At 42.7% G+C, this 16,826-nt stretch overlaps 1 protein-coding gene across 1 annotated transcript in view; it reads right to left on the bottom strand.

The window, feature by feature from the left end:
* Positions 1-772: 772 nt before the first annotated feature.
* Positions 773-16,826, bottom strand: part of LOC119778239 (inactive N-acetylated-alpha-linked acidic dipeptidase-like protein 2) — a 118,091-nt gene continuing 102,037 nt past the window's right edge. Inside the window, exon 6 of the mRNA XM_038277391.1 lies at positions 773-863. Within this exon, the coding sequence (XP_038133319.1) occupies positions 837-863 (27 nt within the window). The 3' untranslated portion in view covers positions 773-836. The remainder of the gene's footprint in view (positions 864-16,826) is intronic.

Raw genomic sequence — 16,826 nt, 5'->3', positions numbered from 1 at the left:
AGAGGACATGCTGGAAGCTGATCCTGGTCAGGGATCCAGAACAGACAGGAACAGGATCCAGATCAGGCAGGAACAGAAACAGGTGGCAGGATCCAGACTTCCAGGCATCCACAGGCTCCCAGGAGGGTTCAGAGTCTGACTGGGACCAGAAGCATGACCAGGTGGTCACGCACAGGAGCAGACAGGATCAGGTGAAGACAGGCAGGCTCAGTGGAAGAGGGTAGCAGAGACAGGACGTGGAACCGGAACTTGAAGCAGGACTTTAAACTGGTCTCCTCCCTGGAGCCAGGCTTACTGGATAAAAACTGAACCTCCCCCCATAATGAGCCAAAAACCCAGAGGACTCCGCGGGGGAGGAACAGTGGACGATCAGGAGACGAGACAAACACTAAAACCCTCTTTCCACTGGCAGCTAGGATCCAGGACATGAACCATGAACTAAAACTCAGACAAACAGACTAACAGAAAGACAAATAATGATCTGGCCCTGAATGCTCAGGCTGAACTGAATATAAACCAGAGGAAACAGGTGAGAGGAATAAATTATAATTGAGGAAGGGAGGGAAGAGGGCAGGTGAGAGGAATTACTAATTAAGGGAGGAGCAAACAGGCCAGATCATGACACATACTCTGATCAAACAGTGGCAGATCTGCATTTGATATGTTCTGATATGATATATATGACATTTTAAAGTCTACTATCGTCCACGAGAGTTAAAAAGAGAAAAAGAGGTTGAGAGAGATGAGGAGCGATTTAGTCAGGCGGAGGCAACAAGAACCGTCTGATTGGACTGCGTTCCCCTGCCACATGGGGTCGTCCGCTTCTCCACCCGTCCTCATTCAAAGATTTTAGAAAAGAGGTACTAAAAGAAGAAAAAAGAAGGGTGGATAATAAAAAAAGGCTAAAGTTCAAACTTTACCGTGTTAGGTTACAATTTAAGCTTTAAAGTATTAAGAAAACCCAATCCCAGTCATGTTTAGAGTGATATAAAAACAGAAATATTAAAATGTAATCTCACAGGCCAGTCATTTGTGATTGGTCTACTGAAGCAAAACTGAGGACACAGCCAGGAGAAACCTAAAGCATCGTAAATAAGGTTTATCAAAGTGTCAAGCAGAGCCTGAAAAGCAGACAGACTTTCTGCCTCTGGAAGTTGATTCCCCAGGAGAGGAGCATGAAACATGCTTTTGAAAACCTGCAGTCTTCACTATATAAATTTGAACCTCTCAAGGTTGGAAGTGAGTCCTTGCCAAGTGGAGGAATTTAAGCATCTTTGGATCTTGTTAATAAGCAGGTGGACGATGGAGCGCGAAATCAGAAAACGGATTAGAGCATCGATCGGCTGTGGTGAAGAGATAGTTTTGCTAAAAGAACATAATCTGCAGGTTGATCTATGTTTCAACTAAAAGATGACATTTAAGATTCCCAAAGGTAAGATGATTCCAGCAGGAATCCTGCGGGATGGAAGTAAACTTCGTCAGTAATGAGGGATCAGGACGGTACCTAAAGGTTAGCAGACAGGAGCCAGTAAACATTCATCGATGTAAAAAAAATAAATCCTCTCTAGATAAACTTATCAAATGTAACGAGAGCCTAAAAGCAGCCTGATTGTTTATTTTCTAGAAATCTTTTGAGTAGAATGTCCATCACAAAAACCATGGAGGGGGGAGACTGAGAGAACAGGGCCGTAAACATCTGACACTAAAGCAGACTTACTGAGTTAGCAGAGCGGGTGATAAACAGAGGAGAGGAGGAGCAGCGGGGACACACTAAAGACGTCAGAATGGATCCTAACAGCCTGATAAGAAGTGGCTGAAGATGTTAGAATATAAGCAGATTGATTTAAGAACTAAAAATAACTTTATTTTTCTCACAAGCAAAATGCTGTAATTACAGCAGCACTGGTAAGGGATAATGATAAGAGTGGCATTTCTGCAAAACTCTGCCTGCTATTAGAAGAACTATAATCTGCATTATGTCCAATATAATACAACATGTTTAATGTCCGGAGGATTCCAGGCCTTTATTTATCTTTGTTTTCAAATGCGCTGATGGCCAGAGGCAGGTAGAGAAGCCAAAAACTAAGAGGAGCACAATTAATTAATTAATTAATCATTCAAAAAATAGTCTAGAAAAAGAAATAATTTGATAAAAAAGTCTTTATTCCAGCTGGACTGCTACATGTAAATACAGTAGCTTTGGATTTGATGTTAAATAATTAGATAATCGGACATACAAAAAGATATGATACTGTAAAAACACTGTGATATTTAACCCCTTCATGACTCCCAAATAACAAGAAAAAAAGAAAAAGGTTTTAGGTTTGCTGCATTGGAGGTTTTCAAAAACCTCCAATGCAGCAATAGATTTGATTCCTTCCTGCTATCATCACAGCCCCACCCCCTTTACAGGGGAACAGAAGACCTCAGCTAATCAGCCAGGCTGACAATTCCCTCTAACGACCCCCCTTTCAGAGACATAGTCAGGTATGGGGCATTGCAGGCTAACAAAGAAGCCAAACGACCCCCATTCCAAAGGGGGGGACCCGTTCATCAGGTCCAATTAGTATGTTTTCTACAGGCTTTGTCGGGCCACTGTATAAAGCCTGGAACTAAACGCCATTTCTGACATTTTTAATGAAAAACGTTCCTGGATGGGAGAGAAATTTCTTAAAACTTGGAAAAAGTCGAGTGGATTGTTTTTATTTTTTTGGACTGACTTAGCTGGATGACTGAGGATCTTCTTCACCAGAAAGAAAAGAAATTATTTATTTTTTTTTTTTTAAGCAGAAGTGGCGTCGGAGCAGGGATAATTCTACCAGCAGTGGGAGACAACAGGAATCATAGGTCATCCTCTAGACCCGCCCCTTACCTTGGATCAGGAACTTTGATAAACAACCAAGTGGGTCCCAGACAGAAGCAGCTGAGATAGGGGCCATGTTGTCCCTTAGATAAAGGCTGAGCGGCTTAGAGCAGAGCCACTGCTCCTCCACATCTACAGCAGTCAGCTGAGGTGGTTTGAACATCTGTTCTTGGAGGCGTTACCAGCGCCTCTCTCTGGGAGCAGACCAATGAAAGCAACAAGAAATACGGAGGATCACAACCGTATAATTCAGTAAGTCGAAAAAAACAAATAGACAAAACCCTCATAGTTTGCTTCAACGTGTCTTCTATGTTGTTCCAGGTTCAGTGATTGTAAGGAAGGATAAATATCTGGCAGCTTCCATGGCAGCTAAAGCACGCTCCACTGCCGCTCCACTACCGTCTGATCTCAGCTCTGGGAAATATGAAGTTGGGCCTCAGATGAGCCGGGCAGAAGCTTAATCATTAGGCCTGATGGATGAGGCCCTGAGCTGAGCAAAGGGGGGTAGAAGAGAGGGATGGAGGTGCAGGAACATTAGACAGGAGCGATGGTGGGCGATGGAGGGTAAGTGGGAAAGAAAGAGTGCTTGAGTAAGATTTACAGGACATGCTATGAAGGCAGAGCGATGGGGAGAAGGATGAACGGAGGGAGACGTGCGGGCGGCCGCAGAGGAGGATCTGTCTAACAAATTGCCTTCTCCTCCATTACAGAGGCTGTCAATGCGGACGCTTCTGTCAGCTGCCGTGCACGCTAGCGTCTGTCTCTGCTGCACACCCTAGCACACACGCATTCAGCCCAGCATACGACCACCTGGAATTGCTTCATCACTTCCTCCAAACCAAACACACACAAACTCTCCCTCCTGTTAACAAATGATAAAGTAGCTTGTCATGGCGGCGCTGTATAGCGCTGCTGTGGTAACGTCATCGCAACTCCGGAGTGTGTCAGATAGAAGTGACTGCTCATGTTTTATCGCAGGCTGCTGTAAACTGGCCGGCGAGACCAAACGAGCGGCAGGGTGGCTGGCTGGCTGACTGACTGACTGTCTGACTGGCTGCAGCTCTTTTTCACCTAATGATAACCGGCCTGTTAGCAGGAGGGCAACACATTAGCTTTTTCATTTAGATCGCCCTTTGCCTGAACATTTTTTTGAGATCATGTATTTTTGCGTTAGTCCTATGATTAACTGAGTGACCGTAACGCTCTGCAAAATATTCTTAAACTGGACAATTTCATCCTTTAAAACAATTATTTCATCCTTGTTCACAGACACTTGCAGCTGCTTTTCTACAGTCATTTTGTGATTTAAATTGTATTTTATGTACATATACACTATATTGCCAAAAGTATTTGCTCACCCATCCAAATTATTGGAATCAGGTGTTCCAATCACTTCCATGGCCACAGGTGTATAAATTCAAGCACCTAGGCATGCAGACTGTTTTTACAAACATTTGTGAAAGAATGGGTCGCTCTCAGGAGCTCAGTGAATTCCAGCGTGGAACTGTGATAGGATGCCACCTGTGCAACAAATCCAGTCGTGAAATTTCCTCGCTCCTAAATATTCCACAGTCAACTGTCAGCTGTATTATAAGAAAATGGAAGTGTTTGGGAACGACAGCAACTCAGCCACGAAGTGGTAGGCCACGTAAACTGACGGAGCGGGGTCAGCGGATGCTGACGCGCATAGTGCGAAGAGGTCGCCAACTTTCTGCAGAGTCAATCACTACAGACCTCCAAACTTCATGTGGCCTTCAGATTAGCTCAAGAACAGTGCGCAGAGAGCTTCATGGAATGGGTTTCCATGGTCGAGCAGCTGCATCCAAGCCATACATCACCAAGTGCAATGCAAAGCGTCGGATGCGGTGGTGTAAAGCACGCCGCCACTGGACTCTAGAGCAGTGGAGACGCGTTCTCTGGAGTGACGAATCGCGCTTCTCCATCTGGCAATCTGATGGACGGGTCTGGGTTTGGCGGTTGCCAGGAGAACGGTACTTGTCTGACTGCATTGTGCCAAGTGTAAAGTTTGGTGGAGGGGGGATTATGGTGTGGGGTTGTTTTTCAGGAGCTGGGCTTGGCCCCTTAGTTCCAGTGAAAGGAACTCTGAATGCTTCAGCATACCAAGACATTTTGGACAATTCCATGCTCCCAACTTTGTGGGAACAGTTTGGAGCTGGCCCCTTCCTCTTCCAACATGACTGTGCACCAGTGCACAAAGCAAGGTCCATAAAGACATGGATGACAGAGTCTGGTGTGGATGAACTTGACTGGCCTGCACAGAGTCCTGACCTCAACCCGATAGAACACCTTTGGGATGAATTAGAGCGGAGACTGAGAGCCAGGCCTTCTCGTCCAACATCAGTGTGCGACCTCACAAATGCGCTTCTGGAAGAATGGTCAAAAATTCCCATAAACACACTCCTAAACCTTGTGGACAGCCTTCCCAGAAGAGTTGAAGCTGTTCTAGCTGCAAAGGGTGGACCGACGTCATATTGAACCCTATGGATTAGGAACGGGATGTCACTTAAGCTCATATGTGAGTCAAGGCAGGTGAGCAAATACTTTTGGCAATATAGTGTAACTATTGTATTTGTATTAGCCCTACTTCCCTTTTCCTACGTGGTTACTTCACTTGTCAGGCCGCCATTGTAAATAAGAACATTTTCTTAAAAATAAAAGGTATAATAATAATAATAATAATAATTCAGTTTTTTTTATAATAAACACAAATTCATAATATGTCTCAAGAAACTTTGCAATAGAAAAAAAACCCCCATAAAATATGTACATTAAACGTTATCAAAAATAAAGAGCAAAATCAATTAAGCTGCCCAATTTGCCAGAGGACAGAAAAAAAGATCTAAATGCAGAAATATCGGAGGCAGAGGTGGAAAGAGCCATCAAATCCTTACAGGGAGGAAAGGCACCGGGCCCGGATGGCCTTACTTCGGAATTCTACAAAACATTTATGGACCTGCTGTTAAAGCCCTATCTATCCATGCTGAATGACTCATTTGGTAACGGTGTCCTTCCCCCTTCCCTCCGGGAAGCAAATATATCCTTAATTCTTAAAAAATCAAAACCTCCAGAAAACTGTGGCTCTTACAGACCGATTTCATTACTTAATGTAGATTTGAAAATACTGTCCAAAATTCTAGCAATACGCCTGGAAAACATTTTACCCCTTTTGATAGGGATAGACCAAACAGGTTTTATCAAGGGTCGTAATTCCTGCAATAACCTCAGACGTCTTTTGAATGTGATTCAGCTGTGTCATCAGCGGGCAGTGGATGGGCTTGTAGTATCATTAGACGCAGAGAAAGCGTTTGACCGCATGGAATGGTCATATCTTTTTCATACTCTGCATCAATTTGGACTGGGCCCCAACTTTATCAGCTGGATTAAAGTCCTCTACAGTCGACCCTTAGCTGCAGTTATCACAAATGGGGTTAGGTCTAGAAATTTTGAGGTAGGAAGGGGAAACAGGCAGGGCTGCCCCCTTTCACCTCTTTTATTCACTCTTGCAATCGAACCGCTGGCTGAAGTAATTCGTAGTGACCCCACTGTATGCGGTATCAACACTGATCGGGGGACCCATAAAATATCTTTATATGCCGATGATGTTCTGTTGTTTCTCTCTAGACCTACCACTTCAGTTGAAAGAGTCATTGCAGTCATTAATCAGTTCGGGTCATTCTCGGGATACAAAATAAACTTTTCCAAATCTGAGGCCATGCCCTTGGGTAAACAACTCTATATCCCTAATTTTCCTTTTAAGTGGTCCCCAGCAGGATTTAAATATCTCGGCATATTCGTCACACCTCTTTTCGATCAGATGTTCAAAACAAACTTTGTCCCATTATTTGAAAAAATTTAATTAGACCTTGAACGCTGGAATTATCTTCCCATATCTTGGTTGGGCAGAATCTCGCTTCTTAAGATGAATATTCTCCCTCGCCTGTTGTACCCAATTAGGATGATTCCTATTTTGTTTACTCAGAGATGGATCCAAAAATTAAAGAGCTGGTTTGGTTCCTTTATCTGGGCCAAAAGAAGGGCAGTCATAAAAATGTCAACACTACAGCTACCTAGAAACATGGGCGGCAGAAACATCCACAGTGTGGCTGGATATAGAAGCCTCGTTATGTGACTGTCCTCTTAAAAGCCTGCTTTTTTTGAAAAATATAAAAACAATAAACAAATACTGTTACAATCCAATCACTGTGAATACAGTCAAGGCCTGGAGGGCGGTTCAACACATTGAGGGAAGAACTGGGAAGACATCCCCATTTACACCCTTTTTCCAGAACCCTGACTTTCTTCCGGGTATGTTAGATGCAGGTTTTGGGGAATGGGTGGCTAAGGGTGTTTCCTCTTTGGGCTGTCTCTTTAAGGAGGGGATCCTCATGTCTTTTGATCAAGTTATGGAAGCCTTTGGAGTAGGGAAAAATAACCTCTTCCGTTTCTTCCAGCTAAGAGACTTTATTAAAAAAGAAACAACTCTAATCAGTGACACTAAGATTGTGGACATCGAAAAATTTATTTTCGGAACTCGTGAAGTGTCACTCAGCACGTGCTACAAAACATTAAAATGCTATAAATGTCAAATACCAACTCTGGCCAAGGCCTGGGGAGGAGAGCTGAATATCGAGATCACTGATGAAATGTGGAGCAGTATTTGGAATTCTGCCAAAAAAATTACTATTTGTAATCGTTCCTGGGCATTGCAACTTAAATTAATACATAGAGCTCACTTGGCCCCAAACAGGGTGTCTAAATTTAAACCGGGGTCCTCTTCATTGTGTCCAAAATGCAAAATAGATGAAGGCAGCCTCACACACTGTCTTTGGTCATGCCCCAAGATCCAGATATACTGGAAATCTATTCTGGCTGAGATTAGGAACATTTTCAAAACCAACAAAAACTAACTGATCTTGATCCAGTGTCTGGTTAGCTGATTGGCCTATGTTGGTGATAGACGGGCCAAATAAACCAATCAGATCAACGAAGCATATGACGTACTAACGACCATGAAAACACAACCACAAGCCAGGCTACTCTTGCTGAAACCAGTCGGGAGAAGAGCAAGAACATCTTTTCCTCTGAGAAAAGCCTCCAGAGCAGTGTTTTGCTCTTCTTTCAGTGAAGAAATACTCTGTAATTCCGATAAAACTTGCTCGATAGCCACGCTAACGCTAGTTTCATCGGCTGAAGCCGCCATGTTCTTTAGACTGAACTGTCGCGCTTCTCGTTGCGTCACACCTCAACCCGCCTCAAAGCCAACGCTGATTGGACGTTCGTTTGGTGAACGGCTCCAAATTTTCTTCAACGGAGAGTCTACAGACTGATCTGCGAGTGAAACCTCGAAAGCTCGCGAGATCAGGATGGTCTCACGAGGCTAGTGAACGGGAGCTGCAGCCTCTGATCCAGCCAGGCTAACTGTCTCCTCACAGTCATCTAAATCTAATGGAGAAGGCATCCGCTTAATGAAAAAGCATTACTGTACATTTCTGGAAATAAACTCTCTCTCCCTGATTTAAATAAACAAGCGTCACCTTTGTCTCGCTCCCTGAACTGGGGAGCAACTTGGTAGCATGTTTAATAACCCCAAAGAGAGGTAGAAAATGGTTTATTTCAAGAAATGGCATCAGATTTACTAGGAACCACATTAAGCACAGCCAGTGATATAAAACTAGCTACTAACCACCAGAGTTTCCTTCCATACTGGTCAAAACTTTAGCTTCTTCTTTAGCATCAGAAACACGGCATTCGTTAAAATGGATGCATGTTGGATGTATTTCCTCCCACAGATGTAATTGTCACTTTTGCAATGATTTCAAAGCGCCTTGTTGGCATCTTGCTCTTCCTTAAAAAGAAGCCAAACTGTCGATCACTTTACCCGATGGGACGCCATTTTTATTTTTGTTTTGCTTTTCTATGCCTGGTCACGTCGTACTTGCTTACTGAAAGCCGTGTGCTGAATTTGTAGAAAAACCTAACGTAAGTCGTGCTGCCCAGCGCTAGGCTCTGGTGCTGCCTGGAAGCGTTTAGAGAACCGTTAAGCGATTTGCCAAACGGTGCCATTGAATTGGAACACACGGAACCGGTTCTGAACAGGAACCGGTTTCCGATTCCCATCCCTAAAAATGAGTGATATTTTAAAACAAATGTGCTCTCCATAGTGACAAAGGTAGTAGTTGATCACTTATTTGCTCATCCTTTAAGGCTATTAAGGCTGGACAAAAAGCATGAATCACTATGGTTGCAAACCTGGGAAACCACCAGAATCACTTAGATGTCATTTAGTGATTATTTGTAAGGTAAATACCAACAACCCAGATGTGATGTAGAGCTTTTAGCTTATTCTATTATGGCATTCTGCTTTTTGGAAACTATTTGGAGAAGATCCTGACAATTTCATAAACAGAATATTTCATAGAATTTACCATTGCTGTGAAATCTTTCACATTTTAGACTTTCTTCACAGAGGCTGATGTAACGTTTACACTGACTTACCAAAGAAAATCCACACACACATGAGAGCATGATTGTTCCTATTTTCCGGGTCAGCTTGATGCTCGGCTGTTCAACTCAGTAGATTTTGGTTTAAGCCTCTTTTTATCAGAGAATATGTTTGAAAAACAACTTTTCTGTTAAGAAACAACCCAAACAAACAACAAAGCTGCTCAAACTGTAGTTTTGGTTTCATTTATTTTTCTATGTAGATGTTAAACATTTGTGAAAAAAGCTGACAAATTGATAGAAGAATCAATATGCATGATTAGGAATAACAGTAGTTAGTACATTAAACTAAAACTAAAGAGTAGCGACTTCTTACAGGAAGATTTTAAATGACAATATTCATGAATATATCAAGAATAAGACAAACCAGTAAATAGTTTAGCTAATATTGTGTAATAGCACATAAAAGGTGTTTTTTATGAGTTCAGTCATTGGATTATTAGCATTTTAGTGCAGCTGGAAAAATGCAGAAAACCTAAAGCTCAAAGTACTGCAAACACCAGAGAACCAGTAAAGACGTCAGTTCCTTGCAAAGCAACATCATCACCATATTGAGGTATTGGAACTTTCCTGATATATTGGCTGCAGTTAGCGTGGCTCGTCACTTCACCGCATCAACTAATAGAAGGATCTTCTAACTGCTGCCTGCTGATTTTAAACAAGGATCCCAACTAAACATTTTACCGAACGAGGCATGGTGCTTTAGTCAGAAGCCGAAACAGTGGTGCTGTATCAGAGTGGGCATAGACAGATGGCCACGCCCTGCTCTGGATTTAAGGATGACTGGGTGAAAGTGGAGGGTTGTGGGCAGAGCGTGCAGTAGAGCACGGAAGAGACAGCGGGTGACTGGGGCTAGCTCTAGAAGCTTAAAGGGGAACGCCTTTTTTTTTCATTGGTCCTTTGATTTTACGTTATTACATCATGTTCTACTCACCCATCCCAGCGGAGTGTGTATGATGTCATCCGCGCGCCGGACTGTAGTTGTGACAGGCATCCCGGGCCACAGGTGGCGACGCTCTACCCCTTCTATTCATTCTAGCTAATCTGAATCGTTCATCTGGAGAGCGAGATCATCTGAGGTAGCAGCACTAGACGTCTTCCAGGCATGTGAGGAAAACTAGCAGCAGTTCAGCGGACAGAAAGAATGAACGGTAACCGGCGTGCGGATGACGTCATACACACGCTGCTTCGTTTTTCAAAAGATATAAATATCAAAAATCTAACGGCGGATGTCTGGGGGACAGTGATTGGCCTCCATGGTCTGAATGCTGGCGTACCATAAAGAATAAATGATGAACAGTTTAGTTTGTGCCTTCAAGTCGTTGCCCAGAGGAAGACGTTACTGGATATAACCTAACGGAATATCTTCAGAACGGCTCCAAATGACACTAAACTCGGATGGGAGAGTAGAACATGATGGAATAACGGAAAATCAAGGACCAATGTGAAAAAAAAAAAGAAAAAAAAGGGTGTTCCCCTTTAAGCCGGGCATACCCTGTATGAATGTTTGCCCTTTTCAGGTTGACTTTCCAGTCGTGCGTGAATTTTTGGATTGGCCCGACTTTCAGCCTGATGGTGCATGGTGTAGTGTACAATGGGTAACGAGGGGCAATCAGCCTCTAACGGCCATCAGGAATACTAAGGTCGGGAGAAAATCAAAACATGGTTGAAATTCAGTCCGCCGTCATAGGGTGGTCGTGGGCAAACAAGGATTCTTCTTCTTCTTCCTCTCAGAGGAAAACCCAGCAGCATGGCGGGGGGCAATGAGTAAAATGGAGTTCTTTCTGTCAAACTGACAGACCGTAGTAGCCACGTTTGCTCAGCCATGTCTTTGTCCAAATACACCGTCTCCTTTTCTTTTTAGGGCTTTCGGCACAAAATTGCCCAAATATCCAAGGCAGCGCGTTTCCCTCTAGTGAGCTTCATGTTCCTCTGCTACTGGTTTGGCTTCTGGATAGACGAGTCCGAGTAGCGCCATCTCACTGCGGAGCTGAGTACAACATACAGTGGGCGTACAGTGTAAGCAGGTAGATCGCATCACAGCGTCAGGCCGCACAGTGTGAGAACATGCATCAGCCATACAGCGTGAGCTGTAGCTGCGTGCAACGATTGAAAGAAATCATGCAGTACACGCCCAGCTTAAGAGAGGGAAATCAGAGCAGGTTGCTGATCAGAGGCACCTAGCGGTGCCCCTCCGCCCCCCCCCCCCCCCTTACGTATCATTTACAATCATTTTAAAGAGTAGATTAAAAGACAATTTTTAAAATCCACACCCAAACCCCCATAGAGAATTTCTTACTTCATCCTTTGTCAACATTAATTTTTTGTCTTCTATTATGCCCTGCTGGTCTCCTCCTCCCTACGTAACAGCATGTCCAGACTACAATGCCTTCTCAAAATGTTACAAGTCCCAAAAAAATCTGATTTTCCAACTCCAGCTGCTTCACATCAGTCGCAGGTGTTGCGTCACTCCAGCATTGCTGGAATCAGCAAAATGGCGCCTGATGCATCGCTTTGCACTGCATCATATTGGATAGCTGTCGCTGCAGTCGCTGAATACGTTTTCAGTGCAGCAATCACTGTTAGAGATCTACCTCCAAAGCTGGAAGCCAGATTTTCTATTGTCAACAAAACCAATGTTCTAGTTCCAAGGTTTAGAAAAACAGCTGGACTTTCTGATCAGTACAATTAGTGAGCAGATCTGTTCATTTAGTGAACTCTTCAGCATAGTTTCTATAAAAGAGTCTATAGCATAATGGAAAATGAATAGTTAGTATGGCATTAAGACGCGCTAAGTTATTATGACTTCATTAAAATTATTCAAAATTGATTCAGATAAAAAAGGATGGATTTCAGGAATAATAAAGGATATAATAACACAATTTTGAGAAAATTATTCTTTAGAAAGACACAACAGCACTAAAAGAGCTTTAATCTGTTTTCTTCCCCTTAGCGGTTCGAGGAAAATGATTCAGAAACACTTTCAGCCGTTACTCAGATACACAATTAAGGCCATTGTTCTTTTTTGTTTTAAAAGTCGCCCTAAGAGGTGAAACTAACCCGTCTTTCAACTTTTTCGGAAAAATAAAGATAAATTGCTAACAAGCTCCTTTTCCTAATATCTTAACCAAACTGTCCTAAAACCAAGTCTGAAATAACTTGCCTCAGAGGAGTGGAAAGTGGCAATTACATGCCCTGTACCTTCTAATTCATCACAAGATTAGTCTGTGCTTTAAGCGGGAGCTGAAATATCCAGACTGCAGTACAGCAGCGACTGCAGCGTATGAACTGAAATATGGGGAAATGAGGAGAAACACAAGAACATTTTCTGTGTTGCATGTTTCCACTATCTATTTAAATCAGTGAAACAGTCAGAAGAATTCATAGTGACAGAATGATTCACCTTTCTTTAAATTTAAAATAATTGCAGAACGTGTTAATGATACACAACATGCCATACAGTTCGTCTAAGTATCTAAGAACTGTTTCATACTTTGTGTTCAACACATAAAAACTCTCACGGTGAAATTTGTGGTTATAAAATGAGAAAATGTAAAAAGGTTAAAGTGGTACGAACATTTTTGCAACACTTTCTGTGCAGAGAAAGATCAGAAAGCTCAGAGGATGTCAAGAATTCGGACAGAAAACTTTAGCTTTGGGACAAAATGATGAGCGATAGTGGAGTCAGAGCTCTGCCTCCAGTAAACTTGGCTGGACCCGATCCAACAAGACGGGAATGCAAAGCAGCTAATGTCTATAAGCAGTACTACAGTCCGGGTCTCATGTTGAAATATTCAAAATAATGGGCTCCAGGTTGCACGTGAAAATGAGCACATTGCGTAATCTACTGGTAGTTGAGAGTGGCTATAAAAGAAAGATGAGGTTCTAAGCCATTTAGTTGGTAGTAATCATAATAATAGTTGATAAATAATAATTGTAATCCTAATTAATACTTAAAAAGAGCACTTTACCTAGGACACCTATCTCCAAGTGCTATAAAGGGTTTAAAAAAGAATAAATATATCTACATTTAAAAATAAATAAATCATATACACTCACCGGCCACTTCATTAGGTACCCCATGCAATGTGAGTGTGCATGAAAAAATATCAAAGAATTTATGGATTCTGATTCTCTGATCGGTGAATATCAGGATTAGCAGATACTGATTTCGTTGATCGGTAATTGGTGGAATTGTCGAGAGCTGAATCTGGTTGCTGCTGCCTGGTGCCGCCAGGATTACTGAGGATGATACTCCTGATGATGGTGATCGACTGCCATAGTCCTGATTGGTGCATTTCTAACCTACAGACACCATCAGTCACCCTCTGATGGTGTCTCTTCACAGGTGGTGCTGAAAATCTCAGCAGTTTCTTTTTTGTTGTGCATCTTTGCTAGATGTAGGTATATCAGATCCAATGTACTGTTTGTAATTTGCTCTAGACTAATGTAACAACCACATACACACCCACCTCTGTTTGTGAAAACTGAGATCCTTTCTCTTTATTTGTCCAAATGCAAGAATCTCGTTTCGCTCTATTTAAATTAATGTATATTATTGTGCCTTACACAATGGGTGTGTAGAAACAGCATTATCATGCAGTAATTTATTCATCTGTCATCAAGTGGTGGATGATTTAATGTCTGGAAAACAAAGCCAGTATTTTAGATTCTGAGGAAATCCACTCAATCATTTCACAGCTGTCTGATAACCTTGATGAAATTCCAAATAAAGACATTTAATAAACTTACAAGGAAGGGATACAAACAGAAAAAATATCCAACAGCAGTTTAAAATGTCTTTAGAATCAAACACCTACATAAAAAAACAAACATATGTACATGAAAAACAATTTATATAAAGTTTAAGGCTGAACATGAATAATTTTCAAAACAATGAATTACGAAGAGAAATAAAACATAGCCTAAATGTTTATCTATGAAAAAAACTCCCTATGAACTTTTAGTGCAGCTTTTTTCACAGTTTTCATGACATTTCCATTTCTTAAAGTGCAGCAGTGATCAAATGTAAACAATGTGGGAGAAAAAAAACATGGTGCAAAAAACAAAAAATAAAAACTGGTGCTGCTGAGCTGTTGATGAGCAGTGGAGCGTGGTTAGGCCGGTTCTTCCTGAAGTCCACCATGATCTCCTTGGTCTTCTCCACCTTCAGGATCAGGCTGTTATCTCTGCTCCACCAGCTGCTCCACCTCCTCTCTGTAGTCCAGGTCGTTGTCGTCTCTGATGAGGCCCACCACCGTGGTGTCGTCTGCAAACTTCACCAAGTGATCGGTGGTGAACCTGGGGACGCAGTCGTGTGTCATCAGGGTGAACGGCAGGGGGCTCAAAACGCAGCCCTGAGGGGAGGGGCTTAGACTGAGGACATCAGAGGCGTTCTATCCGACCCGGACTGACTGAGGTCTGTTGGTGAGGAAGTCTGGAACAGCTGGGCTTCAATACACCCCTCTGCTATTGGCTGCTAGTTTGCCCATCAGATGCTGTGGGATGATGGTGCTGAAAGCTGAACTGAAGTCCAGGAACAGCATCCATCGTGGGTGTTCTTCTCCTCCAGGTGTGCCAGGCTCAGGTGGAGAGCAGCAGAGATGGCGTCCTCAGTGGAGCGGTTCCGTCAGTAGGCGAACTGGAACGGGTGGAATGTTGGCGGCAGACTGGAGACGATGTGTTCTTTAACCAGCCTTTGGAAGCACTTCATCATGATGGGAGTCAGAGCGACAGGCCGCTAATCATTGAGGGAGGCGACCTGAGGCTTCTTTGGGACTGGAATAATGGAGGCAGACTGGAAGCATGCTGGCACTATGGATTGGTCCGGCCAGGTGTTAAAGATGTCTGTGAGGACACCAGCCAGCTGATCTGGAGAGTCAACCCAAGAAAGGCACCAGGCCTTGATAACACACACGGAAGCTAATCTGTTTTGTATCCACAACTTTTGGCTCCCGGCTTGGGGAGACCATAATTTTTTGGAAAATCTCCAGAAATGCTAAAGAAGTAAATCACTTTTGTTCATCCAGAACTGCATCTTAATGACAGTTAGATTCGGCAGTATTTCATTATAGATCTACCCACGCAAGAAGCACCAATGCTTGGAAGAAGCAGCGACAAATCGGGATCTGAGCTGGAGGTAAAGGAGGACAACGCTCAGTCCTTCCAGGGATAAATTTAAATTGCTTTTTTAAAAAGCTACATTAAAAACTTCTTCAGAGCATTACTTAATCATTTCTTAACATTAGTGCCTCTATATTCCATTTTTTCCTGAAAAAGCTTAGCCTCATTTGCACGTCTTTAACCTACTTCTAACCTACAACCATACCCTGATTGGTTGCCATGAAACAATTTCACAAAAAAGGCATTTCAGGTTTTTCAAACTCAGCAGTCACCGCTATGCTCTGCTCTCTCCATGCGGTGCCGCTGTTTGGAAACACCTTAGTTCCATCTAGTCGCCACAGGTAAGGGCAAAGCAGTGCTGCTGTAACCTTTAGACATCCACCAAGCATGTTAGTTACCTCCTTGCTCCCATTTTTGATTCAGAAACACAAGTGTTAACTGAGGTAGGTGAGGTCTACGGTATGTAAAGGAGGCAGGCCCTAACTGGTGACTTCCATTTGTTTCACTCTATTTGGATAATGGCTTACTGTGGCTGAGAGGAGTCACAAAGCATTACATATTCCAAGTCTGACATGCATCCAAATATATGGTTCTATTTGTTAAAGGATTCTTGCAGCTGTGTGTTGTGCTCCAATCAATCCTAGCTTTGTCTTGAGAAGCCACAACATGCCAACTCATATGCAAAACACCTTCCTTAAAAATGAGCTCCATGGGGACATAGAGAGGACAGGGAGATAGGACAGGAGTGAAGCAAGAAAGGAAAAAAGGGAGGGAGAGAGATCCTTCCTGTTGCCACCTGCCATCCTGAACTCTTGCTGGCAAGCTGCATCTAAAACTGCACTTGACAAATGAGTACAGGGATTTAGAGCATAGGAAGTCCCTGAGCTACAACACTAACTATGCACATATACTGATCCACAGAGAATAAAGGGGAGGGTGGGTTTTGGTGCATGTTTGAGCAAGAGGGAGGAAGACAAAGAAAGGCTACAACCAAGTCAGTAAGTGGGAAATGAAGAGCCAGTGTTTGAGCTAATAATTGACCCTAATTTATATGACTAATTTTCAAAGTATATTTAAATGTAAGAGGGTAACATTGGACATCATTTATTAAACAGCAGTTAGAATAAACTTCAGCATGCATTTATAATGCCCTGGACTTATTGCAGCCATTACTGGAACTATGAAAGTACTTTATATGTTTGCAAGTTTTACTCTTTTAGTTGGAAACCTGCATATTTTTATTGTCTCTAAATTTCCTAAATGGATTTTAAAAGTGACCGATCCCTTTAATTAGCTGGCTCTTGCCATCTTGACCTAT

The sequence above is a fragment of the Cyprinodon tularosa genome, unplaced genomic scaffold (genome assembly GCF_016077235.1).
Source record: "Cyprinodon tularosa strain WSP-4 unplaced genomic scaffold, ASM1607723v1 ctg1308, whole genome shotgun sequence".
NCBI classification, from domain to species: Eukaryota; Metazoa; Chordata; class Actinopteri; order Cyprinodontiformes; family Cyprinodontidae; genus Cyprinodon; species Cyprinodon tularosa.
The sequence above is the reverse complement of the archived record's forward strand: the minus strand, read 5'-3'. Positions and strand labels throughout refer to the sequence as shown.